At 45.7% G+C, this 19117-nt stretch overlaps 1 protein-coding gene across 1 annotated transcript in view; it reads left to right on the forward strand.

The window, feature by feature from the left end:
• Positions 1-14503: 14503 nt before the first annotated feature.
• Positions 14504-19117, forward strand: part of PTCHD1 (patched domain containing 1) — a 49845-nt gene continuing 45231 nt past the window's right edge. Inside the window, exon 1 of the mRNA XM_061179009.1 lies at positions 14504-14854. Within this exon, the coding sequence (XP_061034992.1) occupies positions 14504-14854 (351 nt within the window). The remainder of the gene's footprint in view (positions 14855-19117) is intronic.

Raw genomic sequence — 19117 nt, forward strand, 5'->3', positions numbered from 1 at the left:
GTGACACTACTCAGAAAAAGTCTACCAGGGCTTTGCTAGTGATGTTCTCAGGAAAGAGATAACCTTGCAAAACATAATCCATCACTCACATCAAGGGCTGACCACTGAGACATGATGGTTCTAACCGAGACGTTTAAGATATTTAAAAGGATGACCTCCATCCCCTTTCTTCCAGGTGGGAAATCGTAGTCAAGTGATTCTCCCGAATCCAAATAGAAAGCCACACAAGGGTGAGGATGGGGTAGAGATGGCCATGGCGTTGCCTGAGGAAGGGGACGTTGGCAGGTAAACTGTTTTCAAACAAAGTAGAAGGGAAGACTCTGAAAGCATAATTGTTAGATTAAAAATATGAAAATTCATGGGGGGGGAAATATCTCTTATGGGAGAGAGTAATTTTATAAAAAGTAAAAAAAGAAAATACCCAGGAGTCATCTGACACAAAACTTCAAATTGGACTGGAAAATATACAAAACATACAAAGTAGGAATTTTCTTGCATTATAATCTTCAAGCCAAGGGGAGACCTAAAGCACTCTCAAAAAACATGGGAGTCACCGATGTTCAAGTTTCTCTTGGACCCCCAATCTTAAGGTATCTGTTAGTCCCAGTCCTCTCAAATATGGAGAGGAGGCATCAAGAGGGCATTAAGTGAAAAATTAGTATTTTATGTTCTTAGTGTCTAGTTGGCAGCAGATTTCTACTTTGCCCTTATCTTTACCCCAAAACATCCAATCAAAGATGACTCCTCATATATGCATTAATATATGATCACTGTTTTCTCTTTCTGACTTACTTCACTCTGTATGACATTCACTAGGTCCATCAACATCTCTGCAAATGGCACAATTTCGTTCCTTCTTATGGCTGAGTAATATTCCATTGTATATATGTGCCACATCTTCTTTATCCATTCCTCTGTCGATGGACATTTAGGTTGCTTCCATGTCCTGGCAATTGTAAATAGTGCTGCAATGAACATTGGGGTGCACGTATCCTTTGGAATTATGGTTTTCTCTGGGTATATGCCCAGGAGTGGGATTGCTGGGTCATAAGGTAGTTCTATTTTTAGTTTTTTAAGGAACCTCCATATTGTTCTCCATAGTGGCTGTATAAAATAGGTAACTAATGAGAATCTACTGTATGGCACAGGGAGCTCTACTCAATGCTCTGTGGTGACCTAAATGGGAAAGAAATCGAAAAAGGAGGGGATATACGTATACGTACAGCTGATTCACTTTGCTGTACAGCAGAAACTAACACAACACTGTAAAGCAACTATACTCCAATATAAACTAAAAAAAAAAAAAAAAAAGATGACTCTTGCCAGAGCTCATGGAGAATTCTGGGCCTCTGTGGAGGTGGTATTAATCTCTATACTGGAACAGTAATCTATACCAGATGTGATAGGCTGAATTGTCCACCTCCTTCCCCAAATTCATATATTAAAGTCCTAACCCCTAGTACCTTATTTGGAAGTAGGATCATTGCAGATGTAATTAGTTAAGATAAGGTCATACAGAGTAGAATGGGCCCCTAATTCAATATAACTGATGTCCTTATAAAAAGGAGGAATTTAGAGACACACACACCCAGGAAGAACACCCTGTGAATGTGATGAGACTACATGAAGGGATGCCAAAGGTTGCCAGCACACTGCCAGAAGGTAGGAAAGGAGCGTGGAACAGATTCTCCCACACAGCTCTCAGAAGGAACCCACCCTGCCAACACCTTGATCTCAGACTTCCAGCCTCCAGAACGGTGAGACAGTAAATCTCTGTTGTTCAAGCCACACAGTTTTGCGTATTTTGTTATGGCAACCCCAGGAATCTAGCACACCAGATTAATCATTGAAGCTTCCAATATTTGAGTTCCCAAGTGCCAGCTCCTCCATACATTATCTTACGACCGCTAGAGAACTACCACTGCCACCATTTTCAGAGTTATCTTTAAGTTGCCTTCTGCCTCTGGCCCCTTCTTATGTATTTATTTCTTTCCACAGTTAGAAAAATCTGTGTTTACTAATTTCTAAGATGGGCTTGATGCAAAGCCATCTGTTAAATGAGAAAAATCCCTGTATATATGAGATAATCAACAAATATGGTTCCAATTAATGATTTTTAAATTACCGTTTAAATATTTACTTGGATTGTGCCCATATGATGTCAAAATAACCGATTTGCATGTGAATATTTCAGTCAAACAATTAGCTGTTTTGTCTATATAATGCCAAATCATGTGGTTGGTTGTTGTTCTATTACCATATTGACTGGATTGAGCGGTGGGTTTTGGCATCATAAAGCATAGCCTGGATTCCTTTATGAGTACCAGGAGACTAAGCCAGAGACATAAAAAGGTATTTCTTTTCTTTAAATTCCCAAGGACTATTAATAATGAAATATTACAGTGGAGGGAACCTTCACTAAGAAAGTATCACTTAATAACAGTTAGTCCTTCCTGTGGGATTCTGTCACCACTTAATTTCACCTTTATTGTTCTATAGGGGAGTTCATTACCTCATTACCATGACCTAGGTGATACTACTGCTTTATGGCGACCAAAGTGTTATCACTTCAGGTGAGGCAAATTAAACAGAATGCCTACCGGACTGATAATAAATAGGGAGGTGCAGAAGTGGGGGAAGGGTCATGAATACATATGTTCTTACTGTTCTCTTTTTCCCGTTCCTTAATTTTCCTCACCAGCCACTGGCCAGATTGACGGGGACCGGATGGATAAATGTAGGGTGGAACTGGAAGGAGTAAACTGGGGTGAGTAGTTTCAACTGGAGAAAGGGGATAAAGTGAATTTGACAAGCTTCCGAGTGGGTCCACACCAGACCCACTATCGTACCTCAGGCACTACCCCCCTCTGGCTACCCTCAGAGCTATAAACGATAGTTGGCACATTATGTCTTTGTGGCCTTCCCACAGCTCTCTCTGAGTCTTCCATCTCCTTTTGGCCTCGCCCTCCTTTCTTTCCCCTTCTGAGTGTAAACTGAGAGAGCATCCTAGTGGCCCCAACTGCCATCTTTGCTGTTCCATGGCTTAAAGAAATCCCCCCCAAATTGGAGATTCTGTGGAAGGTTTGGGCATCCCTGGTAAGAGTGGACATCACAATCTGAAATTCAAAATCCCCAAACAATGAGCTTCCACATGTATCTAAGTAATACACTAGTCCAATCAAGTATATTTTCCAGACAATCTCATTATCCGAATTTTTATTAGGATATTATTGGGATTTTCAAGTAACATTTTGAGATGTAAAAAAAAATGTCTTTCATCACAAAGGGAGAATTTAAAAGACAGACAAATCCGGGGGGTGGGGGGGGTGGGATGAATTGGGAGACTGGGATTGACGTATATACACCACCCGGTATAAAATAGGTAACTGATGAGGACCTGCTATATAGCACTGGGAACTCTACTCGGTGCTCTGTGGTGACCTAAATGGGAAGGATATCCAAAAAGGAGGGGACATGTGTATACTCATGGCTAGTTCACTTCGCTGTGCAGAAGGCACTACCACAACATTGTAAAGCAACTATACCCCAATAAAAAAATAAATAAATAAAATATAGACAAATCCAGAAAGAGATTGCAGAAAGGTTTCGTGAAACTACCATCTAATAATAAGCAGAGAAAAAACTAGCGTAAATATGACTGAAACAAACAAGCAAACAATCAAAAAACATTGCCCCTGCGAATGTAAAATGGTTCAGGCCCTTTGGAAAACAGTTCAGTAGTTCCTCAAAATGTTAAGCATAAAGTTACCACATGACCCAGCTATTCCATTTCTAGGTATATAGCCAAGAGAAATAAAAACACATATCCATACAAAAAACTTGTGCACAAATGTTAATAGCAGCATAACTCATAATAGGACTAAAAATATTTCATTAAAATGGTCTAATATTTACAGTGCTCCCATATAGGTGTCAATGAAAGAATGAGTGTCTAATACTATAAAATGCTGGTGCCTGTTTTCTTCAATGTGATTGCTAATTGTGTAAATTAAAGCACCCACATGTGGCATATGGGGGTGTGTGTTTCCTAACAAAAACATAAGCTTCCGCCAAGGAATGGGGGCCTTATGTATAGGGTCTGGTTTTTGGTCACCTTCGGAGATGGGTTCTAGAGGGTCATCAGAGGGGAAATTCGCAGCGGTGCATTATAAAGATGAAGAGAATTGAGATAAATCAAAGAGGGAGGTTTCTGGGAAATCTCACCCATGAAGGCCGTATATTTCATTTTCCTCCCACTGCCCCTGTCCCCACCACCTCCTCCTCATTTATCTCCTCTTCCTTCTCCCCCCAGTGAAGTTGTCTCATTTAAGCAACTGGCCTTAAGATATAACTCAACTCCCTAGGGAGCAAGGACATTTATTAATCCACATGAATCACCATATTACAGACTTGACCTAATTGACTTTAGCCTCCACATTGTGGACTCCTCCAGGCTACTGACCTCTCTTGTCCAACTCTCATGTCCAAACCATTACATTCAATCCCCATTTGTTGTAGCTTAGAGCTTACACAGTCCATCTTTCCTTCTTCCTCACCCTGACAAGAAGCTCTGTTCTCCAGTAGAATTTGGTAACAATAAACTAATATCTCTAAGGTTGGATATGGTTTAGCATAGCTCTTTGCAATGAAACTGTGTCTTCAGAAACCATGATGCAGTGTCTTAGCTCCATTCTGCAATCATCTCAGTCCTGTCAATTCTATCCCCCCCCCAAAAAATGTATCAATCCTTCCCTTTCTCTCCATCCCACTGGCCTCCACCTTGCTTCAGGCCCTAATCTCTTCTTGTTCTAATTGTTATCATGACCTCCTAACTGGTGTCTTTGCCTCTAGTCTTGCCCTCCCTTTATCCACCTTCCACATAGCCACTAGAGTAACTTTATAAAACATAAACCTGGCCATAAACTCCCCTGTTTAAAGCCTTGAAATGGCTCCCTGTCGCCTTCAAAATAAACACCCAGCTCTCTATCTAGGCTTATAAGTCCCTTTTTAACACGGCCCCTGTCTACTTTTCCAAGTTACTGTCTATCCATCTTGAACTATCTGTAGTTACCAAAACAAGCTAAGCTCTCTATGGCCATCTTTATAATTTCAAACGTTATTCTCCCTGCCTGGAATATTCTTTCCCTCCATGATGGGTTGGCCAACTCCTTTTTTTTTTTTTTAGACAAATTTACTGAGGTATAATTTACATACCATTAAATTCACTAGGCTTGACTAACTGCTAACCTTTGAGATGCCATTTGGATGTCATCTCCTGTTTTCAGATGGGCTCCCCCAAAGACAGATACTGAAACAAAGATGTGGGCACAAACAGTTTATTTGGGAGGGGATTTCCAGAAAGCAGAGTGAGGGAGTGGAGAAGAGAGAGAGAGAAGAGAGAAGAGCCAATAAAAGGTGTGTTCACAAGCGGGGTCAGCTCTGCTGTGGTGTCTTTGAGAGCCTGTGTGAAACACCTCTCTGAGTTGTCCTACAGAGAGGCAAAGAAATTTGGATATTTCTTTCTTTTTCCTATCCCTCACTAACTGAGGGTCACTCCTAGGGTTGTTAGCTCTCTGGCACTTCCAGCCTGCCCCCCGTGGCCGGAGAATATCTCAGACAGAGAGAAGCAGGAAGCCATCAGCATATATAGGAACTATCTCGAGTGAACTTCTAGAGCAGGCCAAGAGGCTAAGGTTGGAGCACCAGACAGCACCTCTACACATACCCTTCATAGCCTTTCCAAACCCTACCTCTGCTTTTCAGATTGGGTTAGAGGAACCTTCTCACTGGTCTCATAGCACCAATGTCCTTGCCACACTACACAATTTTGTTGTTTCACTTGGTGGCCTCAGTCCACTGCACTGTGGACACTTCAAAAGCAAGGTCTTTACACATCTTCGTTCTCCACATTTAGCAAGATGCCTTGGACTTATCAAGCCCAATAATGGGTATGGTCGTTTCAAAGCACTTTACATTCATTATCATGTTTTATACCTGAAAATCTCCTTGCCTGGGAGATAGCATCATCATCTTTATCATTCTGATTTTTATGAAGAGAAATCTGAAATACGGTGATGAGACAGAGCTAGATGGAGGACCATATTTGCTGATGGCTAGGCCAGTAGCCAAACTACTTCAGTTTTTGCTGCTAGGCGGACCACAGGAGGCAATGGCATTCACCTGAGGCTAAACCTTTCAACTCATGGAAGAAAAAGCTTTTCCACAACTAGAATAATCCCCTTTACAATATTCAGAAGATGCCTGAAGGTGGAAGCAAAGCAGCCCCAGAAATGCCAAGTCTTGTGTTTTTTCTGAAAAAGGATTCTTTGATTTTTTTTTTCTTCTCTCACTTAGACTCTCTTAGGAGCTGCCTCCGATGTAACTTTTCTAGAATTCTAATATTTGTGAACATGTAAATCAGATTTTACTATTAATTAATTCACCAACATAATGCCATTCACTAGAAGGAAGTTATCAGCCATGGGGAACAGAATGCCTTGTAGCTCTGTCATTTTTAAAAGTCAAAGCAAGAAGTACACAGTTCTAATAACAGAAGAGATGAAGTGCTTTGTTCTTAGGTTATGCTCTGGAGTACAATTTTTAAAGGGATTAAATATATAAACATCAAAGAAAGACTGCCCCGAAGCTAAGAATTGTATCAGGAAACCCCCTGCTTTCTTATGTCCCCTATGCTCGTACATAAGACAATGGATCTGGTGATTATAACTGTCTCTGTTCACTTTACACAGTAAGTAAAGGAAGAGAATTAAAGAATCTTCAACAGGCATAAGGTCAGAGTCTATTTGGTTGCTTTTTCTGCTATGTATTTTGGAACCACTTGACAGTTTTCCATTTTAACATTTTGAGGGATTTTTCTTGGTAGAATCCAGACAAGGACTACAGAAGTTTTGCCATCTGCAAAAAGAGTGGGTTGGATTAGATCAGCAAACACTTTGGGTTCCATAACAATATTTTTGTTGGTCCACAGAACTCCTCTAAGGAATACCAACATCAGAAATGAATACAAACACTGAAAACCTGATTAATGGATAGGCCATTGATATTGACACTTTACAACACTATTAAATGAATAATAAATACAGAAATAGCATGAAATTGTTTATAATATTCATGGCACATTATATTAGCTGATTATGATGTTTTTTACACTTTATGATATTCAGTCAAGGCATTTTAGAAAAGGAATCAGGTAATTTTCTGCTTAAAAGAATGATTGAACAGGAAAACATGGATTTTGATATCAGATAGGCCTGGATTCTATTTATACTTCCATTACAGTGTAACCCTGAACAAGACAGTTTATCTTAATCCTCAATTTCCTCTCTTTAAAATGGGTTTGACAATACCTATAGCCCACAGAGTGATTTTGCAAATTACATGGGCTAAGATACGGGAAAGTGCCTTAGGCTAAACTTAGCACATAAAACACATGAGAGTATTCTTTTCCTCATTTTCTATCATTCCTGTGAGTTTTCAGCACAATCACTCCTAAAATTCAAGAGATTGTAGTTTAGAATTAGTTCTAACATTTTCCTTTAAATGTCTCCCCCCAATACAAACACACCACAAATGCATCAAATTATTGGGCACAATTTTAAATATGATCATATTGGATTTAGTGGTCTACCAGTTTAAATTTATTTTCATTTTAAATGACCTGGCTTAGAAAAAATGATCAACTCCCTGATTATATTAGTTTAAAGAAACTCTTTAGCTCTAAAATTTCCCTAAAACCAATTTAGAAGTGATAGAGGCTGGAAAGGGGAGGAGTAACTAGGTTTTAATGGATCTGTCCCTGGTGCTGAAAGTGAATAAAGTACCTAAACTCTCCTCATTTAGATGCAGTGGAAGGAAAGCCAGCTTCACTTAATGAAAAACCTGAGTTGCACTTAGATTTCAAGAAAGTGGCATTACTCAGGAATTCCCAGAATGAGGAGCGGTCATCTTTGACCAAGCTCAAAACTTTAGGACCATCCCAAGGGAAGAGAGAAGGGGACCTCTATCAGCCCAGCCCAGTGGTCAAAAGCCTATCAAAAATTGATACATAATATTTACATCTCATTAACACGTAGATATCTATAACATTAGATAACGAAGAAGCTCAAAACAGCAAGATGCTAACTCGAGGCTAAAGGTATTCTAAGGCTGGAAACCAACCAGATATCATCTATGCCTTTTTTGTTGCCTCTCCTCTAACCCTTAACTCTGGTTCCTATTTTAATTCTCAGTATATTTATCCAACCCTATTAGACTAAAAATTTCTTGAGAGCAGGGAATCCCTCACTCAAATTCTCCTAGTTGTTGACCTCAGTAGAAACTTGCTCACTGAAATAATTCAAATAAAATTGTTCAATCAAGTTAAGTTAATCAATGTTGTTTTGGCAGTCAGAGAAAGCTTATTAGATATATGAGCTAGGATTTTAAGAGAACCTTGAAGGACAGAAGGATTTTGAAAGATGGAGAAAGGGCAAGGCCATGCTTTCTGCTTTTTAGGAGAAAAAAAGCAAAGCAAATATTTGGACCTGGCCACCTCAACCTACTGGTGGCATGGTGAGCCCAGACACCCAAATAGCGTCTTTCAAAATGTTTCTCCCTGAATCGATGCATGAAATATCCCTCTCTTAGCCCTGAGTCCTATGTTTATTCAAGAAAATTATTTTGCATGACTTTTTTCCTTATGTCATGATTGATCATTTTTCTACAAGACTCATGATGATATTGAGAGCCTACTGAGTTGGCAGAATACCCTGAAAGACTCAGATATCCAATCAGCACACTTTTCAGAGGGGATCATCTACACACAGCAGTGTGCCTCTTTATCTTAAGCAACCTATTAGGACTTGCCACACACATGTGTTCTCTCTTCAACTGCAAGTTCAAACTATCTGTAGAAGTCTCCCTTTGTGTAAACTTTCTGTGAATACAGTGTTGCTCTGCATAAAATGGTTTTTTGTTCAAAATAGGGCTGAGTCCCAGGAGATATTTTACGGAGGCATCCCCGCAAAAAACACTGACGTTTGCCAGGGGACCCTCCCCACTCTGAAAGGAAAATGCTTGCTACACTCTTCCCTTCCCTGCATCTGTTTCCATTCTCCAAGAAATCTTACCTAGATGGCATCTTTTAGGATGGCAGAAGCACCCACCACTTAGAAATATATCAGGGTTATTGAGATTAGGATAGTATAAAGTGATGATAAACACACTATGCTAAGTACTACCCTAAATTGCAGCCACCCAACTTTCCTTTGCATGATCCTTCTATGTACAATGATTTCATGGTTGATATAGAACAGTTTAGATTTAAGATATATGCATGAAAATATTTTGTTGTTTCTCAGGCAGAAAATGGTGTGATTATTGAAGGCTAATGTTTGACATACTTGCTAGACCAGAGAATACCCTTGTTTCTAACCTTTTCAAACCAAATAAGCTTTTCCTTTGGGTCCACACTCCTTCCACACCATGATCAATCCCTCTGGCATCTCTGAGCCATACTGAGCCAAGAGACTGATTCCAAATGTAACAGATGATAGAAATCCCCTGCCCCCAAGCAGGAATACTTCATTTATTTGACCAAGAAATTTAATCCGTGTGAAGGAATGCCCTTGTCCCTTCCAATTTAACAATAATCAGAAAGGCATTGGTTAGGAGCTGTCCACTTAAAATGTAGTGATGGATATTTAACCCTAAGAAAATAGAGATGCAGTCAGACATTTATCTACAGGCTGTTCATCTCACTGCTATTTACAAAAGTAAAAATTTTAAAAACCTAAATGTCCAGCAATATGGTACAAGTTGACGTTTCAGCCATATGACAGAATTCTACACAGCCATTAAAATGTCTTATAGCAATATTAATTGACATGAGAAAATGCTCATAATCTATTTAATGGGAAAAATGTTTATCAAAGAGAATGTTTATTATAACCCTCAATTTTAGAAAAAGGCAGTGTATAAACATTGTATATGCATTGCCAAACCCTCCTGCCAAAGATCACCAGGAACATGCCAATAATTGAACAAGCTGGCTTTATTTTTCATTGCAGCCAGGGAGAACATGCACCATGGAGAACTGAGGGGCGTCTCAATAAGAAGGTGTTAGAGAGGACTTATCATAGGATTTGGGCTCGTGTTAATGATTTGGGGTAAGGTTTAAAGCAGTGGGGCTTGCTCTGGTTTGGATGCTCTCGGGAAGCAGGCATAGTTTTACGATTGTGTCTTACTAAATCTTCATCTGGAGGGAGAGGAGACTAGAGCAAGGCTAAAGCTGTCATTTGTTTTTCAACACACCACAACAGCCACTCATATTAGCCAGGGTAGGAACATGTTTGGTCATTTTTGTGGTTTGGACAAGGTTCCTGTTTTGTCTGTGTTCAGACATGATTATGGAGTGTTCCTAATTTTGTCTGGATCCATCACAGTTACAGAGTGACCTTATCTGCCATTAGTGTTTTGGGGAATGGTTTTTGCTCAACAGGAGAACACCAAAGCTTAGTTGTGAGCAGGTCCTAGCAACCCCAAGTCCCAGCAGATTATACCAGGCCAGCTTCTGCATGGCAGGGACTGACTTTCTTTTTCACACACACACACACACATATTCAGTCAGAGAAAACTAGAATTGTAACAAATATCATTTACTGTTTGTGATATTCCAGGCACCGTTTTAAGTGCCCCACATCTTTAACCTATTTAACCTTCACAGCAACTCTATGTAGTAAGTACAATCAATATTCCCATTTTCCAGAAGAGAAAAGTGTGGCATAAAGAGGTTAAGTTACTTACCCAACAAAAGTAGTAGAGCAAGGATTCAACTTAGTGGCTATAGACCAATAGCCTTAACCTCTACATTATGTTGTCTATGTGTACAATAAATTATTAATAGAGGTCACCTTTGAAAGGTGGTGAAAGTACAGGAATACAGGTGTCTTTTCTTTCTTTTTCTTGTTCTTATTTTCTAAATTTTCTACAATTAATATGTATTAATTTTTAATCAGAAAAAGGAATAATTTATAAATGTACTTATGGAAGCTCTGTACCCAAGCCAAGGTCATCGTCCTAATGCAAACCTAAGTGTTTGGTGGTGGCAATGCTCCCCTGAACGCCTGAATCAAAAGAGAAGACGAATCAAATCGGGAGGAGGCAACGCCCTCTCTGCGCGCGCGCTCTCTTTCTCTTACTCCAACTCAATTTAGACAATACTAACTGGATTTCCCGCATTAAAAAGTGGCAGGAAGACCCACTCTCAGGCCGGTCCGTGTGTCTGAGTTAAAGCCGGTAGGGTAAGTTCCCCCCAGTATACAGAAGAACAATTAGGAACCGAGTTGGGAGGACTAGAGGCAAATGCCTCGGTCTCAAAGGAAAGGCCCTTTCCTTGTGGGAAAAAACACCCCCAACCGGCCCGGTGAGCACCGCTGGATTTGTCCCGCTCTAGGACTCAGCCCAGGCACTGAGAGCGGGGGTGCCAGCTCTTCAGCCCGCGTGAAGGCTTGTATTAAAAGGCCGAAAATTCTAGGGACGGGAGCGAACCAAGGTTAGGAGGGAACCATTTGGAGGGACAAAGACTTCAGAATGCAAAGAGCTTTGCCGAAATGTTAAAGGCTCCCCAGCAGACCTGTCGGCTGGTTTCCCTTCTCTTACTTCTGTCGCTGCGCTGGCACCAGAGCAACAGGAAACATCTTTGTTTGCTCCCCGCGCAGAGACCGACTTTAGGCCTCCTGAGAGGTGCCCACCCACCAGCTGCCGCCGGCTCGGCCGCAGAGAACGGTGCTCGCAGTAATTCCCACGGCCACCGTACCCCCCTCCCTCCGCCGGCCCTTTCCTTCTTTCCGTGTGCCCCGGCCGAGAGCCAGGCGAGGCATCCACCCTGCCATTTAGCACCTCGGCTGCGCAGTGGTGGGTGGTTTCCCAAAGCGTGTGCCCTCGCAGCCGCTCGCGCTCGAGTCGCCGCTAGCAGGGGCACAAGTCAATGAGGCTTTTCCCTCCGCGATCATCGTGAATCAGCAAAGCGCTGCAGAGCAGCGGCGTCTCCGCGAGCAGAAATTAAGATGACGGGGGAAGGGCACAAGTGGAGTGTTGCAGGGGAATTTCTAGCCCCTCCCGGGAATGGCAATTCTGAGGGGGTGGGGGGGAGCGTTGTCGGCTGGAAGCTGCTGGTGAACCAGAGGGAGTCTTTGGAAATAGCGGTGTGGGGAACAGCGAGGGGGAGCTTTGAAAGTGGACGAGAGTACGGCTGGGTAAAAGGACCTAGGGAGCGCAGGCAGAGCTGAGGGTGCGCCCCCGGGGTGGGCAGCGCAGCAGCTGCAGGTGTTGCTGAGGGAATATAGGACGGAGGGTCTGGTGTGGGGAAAGGGAGAAGAGGAACCAAGAAAGGAGGATTTCCCGGCCCACGACTTCCTGTTTCTGACGTGCAAGTTCCCAAGTTCAGTTTGAGAAGTGGAGGGCCGCTTGGCATTGGGGAATCTGGGCTGGGAACGTTAGGGAAACACCTGCCTTAGTCGCGGTCTCCCATCCATCTCCCTCTCCCTCTCCTTCTCCTCCTCCTCTCTTCCTCCTCCTCCTCCTCCTCTTCTCCCTCTCCCTATCCCGTCTTCCTTCAGCTTTAATATGCATGCCCATGCTCAGTAGTGCGGGCCACACTCCAGGGACCGCGCCTCCAGTCACCGCCGCGTCTCGCTTGACCCTTGGCACTAAAAAGCTAAGCAGGAGCGACCGGAGGCGTAGGATGGGAAGGCCGAGCGCTCAAAGCGCGAAGCCTGGGGACCCCTCTCCGCGCCCCGGTCCCCACCCCCCTGGCCGGACGGAGCGCCTCAGCGGCCCAGACTCCGAGATCCCGCTCGGTCTGCGTTGCAACGGATGGACCCGGGGATTGGAGCGCGCAACGAACCGCGCTAAATTGTACCTGTGCGTGGCCGTTGCCGCCGCCGCCGCAGGTCTATCCCGGGCCCGAAGCCGGCGCCCGCCTTCTCGGGGAATTCTCTGGAGGGGGTGTGCGAGGGGAACCACAGTGGCTGCCTTCTAGCTCACGGCTGGCGCGCACAAGCACACGCCCAACTTTGCCGAGCCGTCGGCGCCCCCCGGGTACCCCCGCGCTCCCTGCGGCTCGGCACTCTCGGAGACCACATCTCTCCAGGTCTGAGATAAGGTGTCCCCCACTCCCACACTCGCCCATTTGAGGAGGAGAGGGCGGGGTGGAGGAGAGAAGAGGAGTAACGCTACAGACTCCCTAACCAGCTGTTCACAAACACTCTATGCCCGCAGGGGCGCCCGCTCCAGCCCCGCCGCACCAGGTCCCCCAGACCCGCCAGTGACGACAGACAGAGGAGGAGGAGGAAGAGGAGGAGGAGGAGGAGGAGGCGGCGGCGGCGGAGAGGCGGGAGTCCGGGAGCAACAGAGCCCTGGCGACCGGCGGCTCCACCGACTGACCATCATTATCAGCACTTTTATTACTGGGGGACGGTGTGGGGAGGTTGAGGGGCGCGCAGCAGAACTGTCCAACCCACTCTGGAGTGACCCTAATTGAGAGCGAGAAGACTCTCGAGAGGCGCCTTTGGAGTGGACGTGCCCCAGACGCACACCTGGACTCTGTGGTCCCGCGGAAGCTGCAATGTTGGGGATATTTTAAATGGCTCTTACTTGAGAGGAGGCGTGATTTCCACGTTCGAGCGTCTTCGCTCCCCACCCCCTCTCCGCACCAGCCAGTGCGCGCCACCACCTGAGCCTGGCGAGAGAGCCTGGGCGCACGCAGTCTTCAGCCTCTTCCTTTCCGCCTCTGGGGGGATTCGGCTCTGAGCGGGTCCGCCCGACGACCCCCGGGAAAACTCTTTACTTTTTGTTTGGAAAATCGGGGCCATTTCTTTATTCATCTCTGGGTCTCCCCGGAGGAGGACAGGGGAGGGGAGGGCGTGCGCGGCGGGCCGGGCCGGGGGAGGGGAGTGCGGGGAGGGGAGGGGACTGGGTGTAGCCTGGAATTCTCCGTCCTCGTGCTCCTAGGCTGGCGCGCAGAAGCTCCCCGCGATAGCGCCGCCGCCACTCCCCGCGCCACCCCGTCGTTGGCCTCGGGGGTCGGGTGAGTGGGGTCATGACGCGCCGCGGGGGCTGCCCCGGGCACCTCCGGCGCTGAGCCGGGACGCTGCCCCGCCGCTCCGAGCCCCTCTGGCGGGGAGGCGGCGGGGGGTGGGGAGGGCGCACGGGGTAGGGCGGGGTGGGGGCGGCGCGGAGGCCGCCAAGCTGGGGGGCTCTCCGGGCCGGCGCGGCCGCGGGCAGGAGGGCGTGTCTCCGGCCCGAGGGGACCCTCCCGAGGCGCGGCGCGGGACTCCCCGATGGTGGTGCCGCGGCTCCGGGAGAGCACCGGGTCTCGCCTCCGCCGCCGCCGCCGCCGTCGCCGCCGCCGCGGGCGCCACCACCGCCGCCGCCGCCGCCGCCGCCGCCCGAGCCCGCGCCGAGCGTGCGCCTCGCCCTCCTCCCGCGCCCGCTCTGCTCTAGGATGCTGCGGCAGGTTCTGCACAGGGGCTTGAGGACGTGTTTCTCCCGGCTCGGCCACTTCATTGCCAGTCACCCTGTCTTCTTCGCCTCGGCGCCGGTGCTCATCTCCATCCTGCTCGGCGCCAGCTTCAGCCGCTACCAGGTCGAGGAGAGCGTGGAGCACCTGCTGGCGCCCCAGCACAGCCTCGCCAAGATCGAGCGCAACCTCGTCAACAGCCTCTTCCCGGTCAACCGCTCCAAGCACCGGCTCTACTCGGACCTGCAGACCCCTGGGCGCTACGGCCGGGTCATCGTCACCTCCTTCCAGAAAGCCAACATGCTGGACCAGCATCACACCGACCTGATCTTAAAGGTGAGAGGGGGGCGGGCACGGGCAGCCTCTGCGGGCGCCGCTGCCGCGGTTGGGCTGACTGAGCGCGGGGGTCCGGGCTGAGAGCGCCGCCTCTCCCATCCCAGGCGACTGCCGCAGGGGCTCTGCTGCACCGCGCGCCCCTCGAAGGCCGCCCGGAGCCTCCCAGCCTCCCGGGCGGGGAGCGTCCGGGTCCGGGCCCGGCCCTGCCCTGGCCGCCGTCGCCGCCACCCCGGCAGCCGCTGCAACAGTTGGGGCGGCGGCGGCCACGGTGCTGTGGTCCGTGCACTTGTTTTGGTTGCAGTGGTCTTGGGGGCGGGGAGGCTTTGGGGTAACTGGGCCAGAAGGAACCGAACTAGAGAAGACATTCTAGAAAGTCCTGCTCCTTGAAAACAAAATACTATCTTGGGGGGATTCAGAGACCCCTCTGCCCTGTCCTCATTTCTTCTCCCTTCCTCCGACCCCGGAGTGTTTTGGAAAAGGCTGCTCAGAGGGGCTGTGAGCGGGATGGTAAAGGAAATGCCTCCCATCCACCAGAAAGAAGTATTGTCCTGGAGAGAGGACAGGGGCTGCCCTGCTGCCCTCTTCCCCGAGCGAGGTAGCCATCTCTGACTTCTAGGGTGAGAGAGAACGTTTGTAATTCGCAGTTGTTTCATCTTTCACAGTAGCTCCTCTCCTTTGAAATGCAAAAAGTTCTTTGGGAAATGAGGGATTCGACTGATGCACTTTCATTTGGGTGTATTTGGGCGTGAGGATGAGGGGCAGAGCCAGAAGGGTGAGGACAGAAGCCAGGCTGTGTGGCCCTGAGAAGAGCACAGGAAACCGAGCAGCTGCTTAGAGGGTGACACTCAAAGAAACAGGCTGTGCTGTCAGCCTGAGGTGGGAATTTGATGTAAAAAGTGAGGTTAATGGTGATAACTTTCAGGAAGTTCCTAAGAAAAGCAGAGGAGTGAGGACTAGAGTTGGAAAAGTGGAGACCTTGGGAGAAAAAAGCAGAAGGAGGTGAGAATGTTCCACCCAAGCCCTGGTGGGGATTCTGGGTCTTGTTTACTTAAGGTACTCCTCTGGGGAGGGCAGACAGGAACCAGTCCCAGCTGGAGCCCTGGGGCCCAGGGATGGAAGGTGCTGGTTTTGTGTGGGTCTCTGGTCCAGATCCAGGATTGGAGGCTGGTCAGATTTCTAGTCTACTTATCCCACCGGGAGTCAGCCAGTGAACCTGGGGGACTCTTTCCTTCTCTTTTACTCTACAGGTAACCCCCTAGAGACAAGCTAATTTTCCACCCTGTATTTGTTGACATGTTATCAATCAGCAATTAGTAATGAGCGGAATCTGACTAGAGACTCAGTGGAGTTAGGACCTTCGCACATTGGGTGGCTCGTGGTATTTTTAATGGCACACACAGCATCACACATACTCACCACAGAACCTTAGTAACATTAATCCTGAGTTGTTTGCTTTTTTCATGATTATGCTTCCAACATCGAAGTGGTTATTTTTCCCCCCCGATACTTTAGTTACCGTATTTTGACACACAGATAAATACTGCTCCAAATGCTTTCCCAAGAAAACATGTAGTAGTTTCATCATAGGCTTAAGGAAACTATAATTTAGCCAGTCCTGACATTTAGAAGGCTGCCCCATCTTTTGATAGATGATCTACTAAATGATGTTTCTCTTTGTTTTTGTTTTTTGTTTTTTGAGGTGATGTTTCCACTGGCTGGGTTTTTTGGGTTTTTCCCCCTAACAAACCGTCACGCCGCTCTGACGGGCAGTCACCAGTTGTGCTCACTCTCAAGGTTAATGAGACATCAACGGGCACATAAGATGTCTTTTCAACTGGACTGTTTCTCTCCTATTTGATTTTGATCTGTTCAGGACAGAAAACCGTATTAGAAGAGAAAGTTGGGACTGGAGAGCCAGGGAGGCTGGCTTTGCCTTCATATCTAAAGGGCAACTTTAAAGGACGGCGGTCTTGTGAGTGAATTGTTTTAAGAAATGGGATGTTTTTTCGGGTTCTAGGTTTCTGGGGAAGATCAAAACCAAGTGTCATAGTGGTCAGAACTCATTTCTAGCTGATGGCTCTCTGGTGAAAATGAATTCACAGAGCTTATGAAAACCCAGACTCATGAAACTGAGGGAACTGCCTTCAATTTTATATATCCACCTTTTTCTTCTTATATCCAACGCCTATATTTGGTAGGTATGGAGCTGGGGGACAGAAAAATGGACCCTCGGTAGTCATGGTACTGTAAAGTGTGGGAACAAGCACTTACTTTTTTCCTCTTTTTTCCTATTAGAGACATGAAAGATTTGTCCTTTTACACAAGATGTTAGGAGTGAAAGAGTCACTGTTTCTGCCCTTACTAGTGTTATTCTGATACTTTGTTGCTGGCATCAAGGAGAGCACTGACAGTTAACATTGTACCCAACACCGGCCAGCCCCTGCCTGTTTTATAACACCACACTGGAAGTGGACACAGCATAACCAGGGCTTGAGGCTTTCTCATGCCCCACGACAAAACTGAAGGAAGTAACTTGCAGGGCTGTGTCACTCACTCCTCATAGTGCTCCGGGGTTGTACCTATTCAGTGAAGGCGATCCTCCTTGCAATATTAGTCCAGCGACTTTCTGATCAAAAATAGACTGGGAAGGGATGATGACAAAAAATGAAAATCCAGGTTGGTTTTTTCAAAAACATAATTGAGAGTATCACAGAAAAAAATAATCCACCCTTGACAACCCAGCTGATCTGCTTTGCAGGAGCTTTCTCAAATTCATGCAAGTGACATGATTGCCATACTCTGACCTCTGCAGCGTTAGAATCTAACCACAAACTATGAGAGAGGTGACTCTCCCTAGCAATGGTTTCCTCTGAAGCCTACAGGGCAAAGATGTAATTCTGGGTGAAAGTAGGTGGGGCCTGATGGTACTGGCAAAGGATCAACCATTAATTTCTGAACCCCTTTAAATACATGTTGATCTTCAAAAGTCTTCATTTCACTAGAATATTAAATTTAGCTCATTATTATATTTTAACAAAAATCCATGATGTTCATCTCAGAGCAAATTTCAGAGTAGTACCTCCCGAGCTTTTAGGGATATGTTTCTTCCCGATCACCTATAGTGAAGTGTAAGCAGGTCTTAGTTGATAACTGATCTGGCTGTGACCAAGACAGTACTTGATTTGTTCCATCTGTGTAAAGACCCAATTTAGCCCATTCCTTATAATAATGATATCACCTTTATAACAGCTTATAAGTTATAAGCATATAGTATGTTTAAATACATCAAACACCTAAGGGTAGGCAGGAGAAATGGTGTGATTCCATTCTACCGATGAGAAAACTGCGCCTTAGAAATTAACCGAATTAGCTATAGAAAAAAAGACAAGGACAGAACCAGAACTGTGACCCAGGGTTTTGACTCCCCGTCCAGTGCTCTTTTCACTATCATTTACTGCCTCCCATATGATAAACTACTTGAATGATTTTAAATGTACATTTTTGGTATCCAAATGAGGTATATTCAATCAAAGTCTCATCCCCATCCTACACCGTTGTTCTAACAGTGGCAGTTGGATCATAAGGACATTCTCTCGACTGATGCTGCCTAGTGTCAATGGAAATCCACTTACAGAAACTCTACATGCCCAAAGTAAAGCATAAGATACTTGTAATTAGCAATATACAAAGACAGAAAGATAGACTATTTTACTGGAAAAAAATCTCTGGATGATTGAATGCAGCGATTTCCTGTTTGAGTGCTGTTCACTGGCCAGGTCCGGGTGAATTCAACTCCAGTGCCTCACTCACACAGTCCCTGGCACATAGTAGACCTTCAGTAAATATCTGTCCAAGGGACCTGCCCTAGTTTGCTCAGACATTTACGTGATGGGCAAAGAAAATTCCACAGAAACTACTCTGAAATGTATTTTCAAAATGACATTTTTATGTGTACAACTTTATAGGCAGATTCTAAGGCTTCTCTTTTTCCAAGATACCATTCTTCCTTTCTCTTTTTCCAAGATCACCTCTGTAGTCATATCAAAACACTTTTCAGTTTTGCAATGGCATAGGGGCATCTCCTTTGCATAACGTCCTCTTTTTCAGGGGGACCTCATAGGCTGTTTTATTCCAAACCAAGGGAAGGACACATACTCACTGTGCAGACATTCTTCCTTTTACTGGGGAATCTTGTTTTGTTCAAATATTGAGTTTCTACTTTATTTAAACTTTTCATGTTTAATTATATTAAGGAGAATTAAG

The sequence above is a fragment of the Eubalaena glacialis genome, chromosome X (genome assembly GCF_028564815.1).
Source record: "Eubalaena glacialis isolate mEubGla1 chromosome X, mEubGla1.1.hap2.+ XY, whole genome shotgun sequence".
NCBI classification, from domain to species: domain Eukaryota; kingdom Metazoa; phylum Chordata; class Mammalia; order Artiodactyla; family Balaenidae; genus Eubalaena; species Eubalaena glacialis.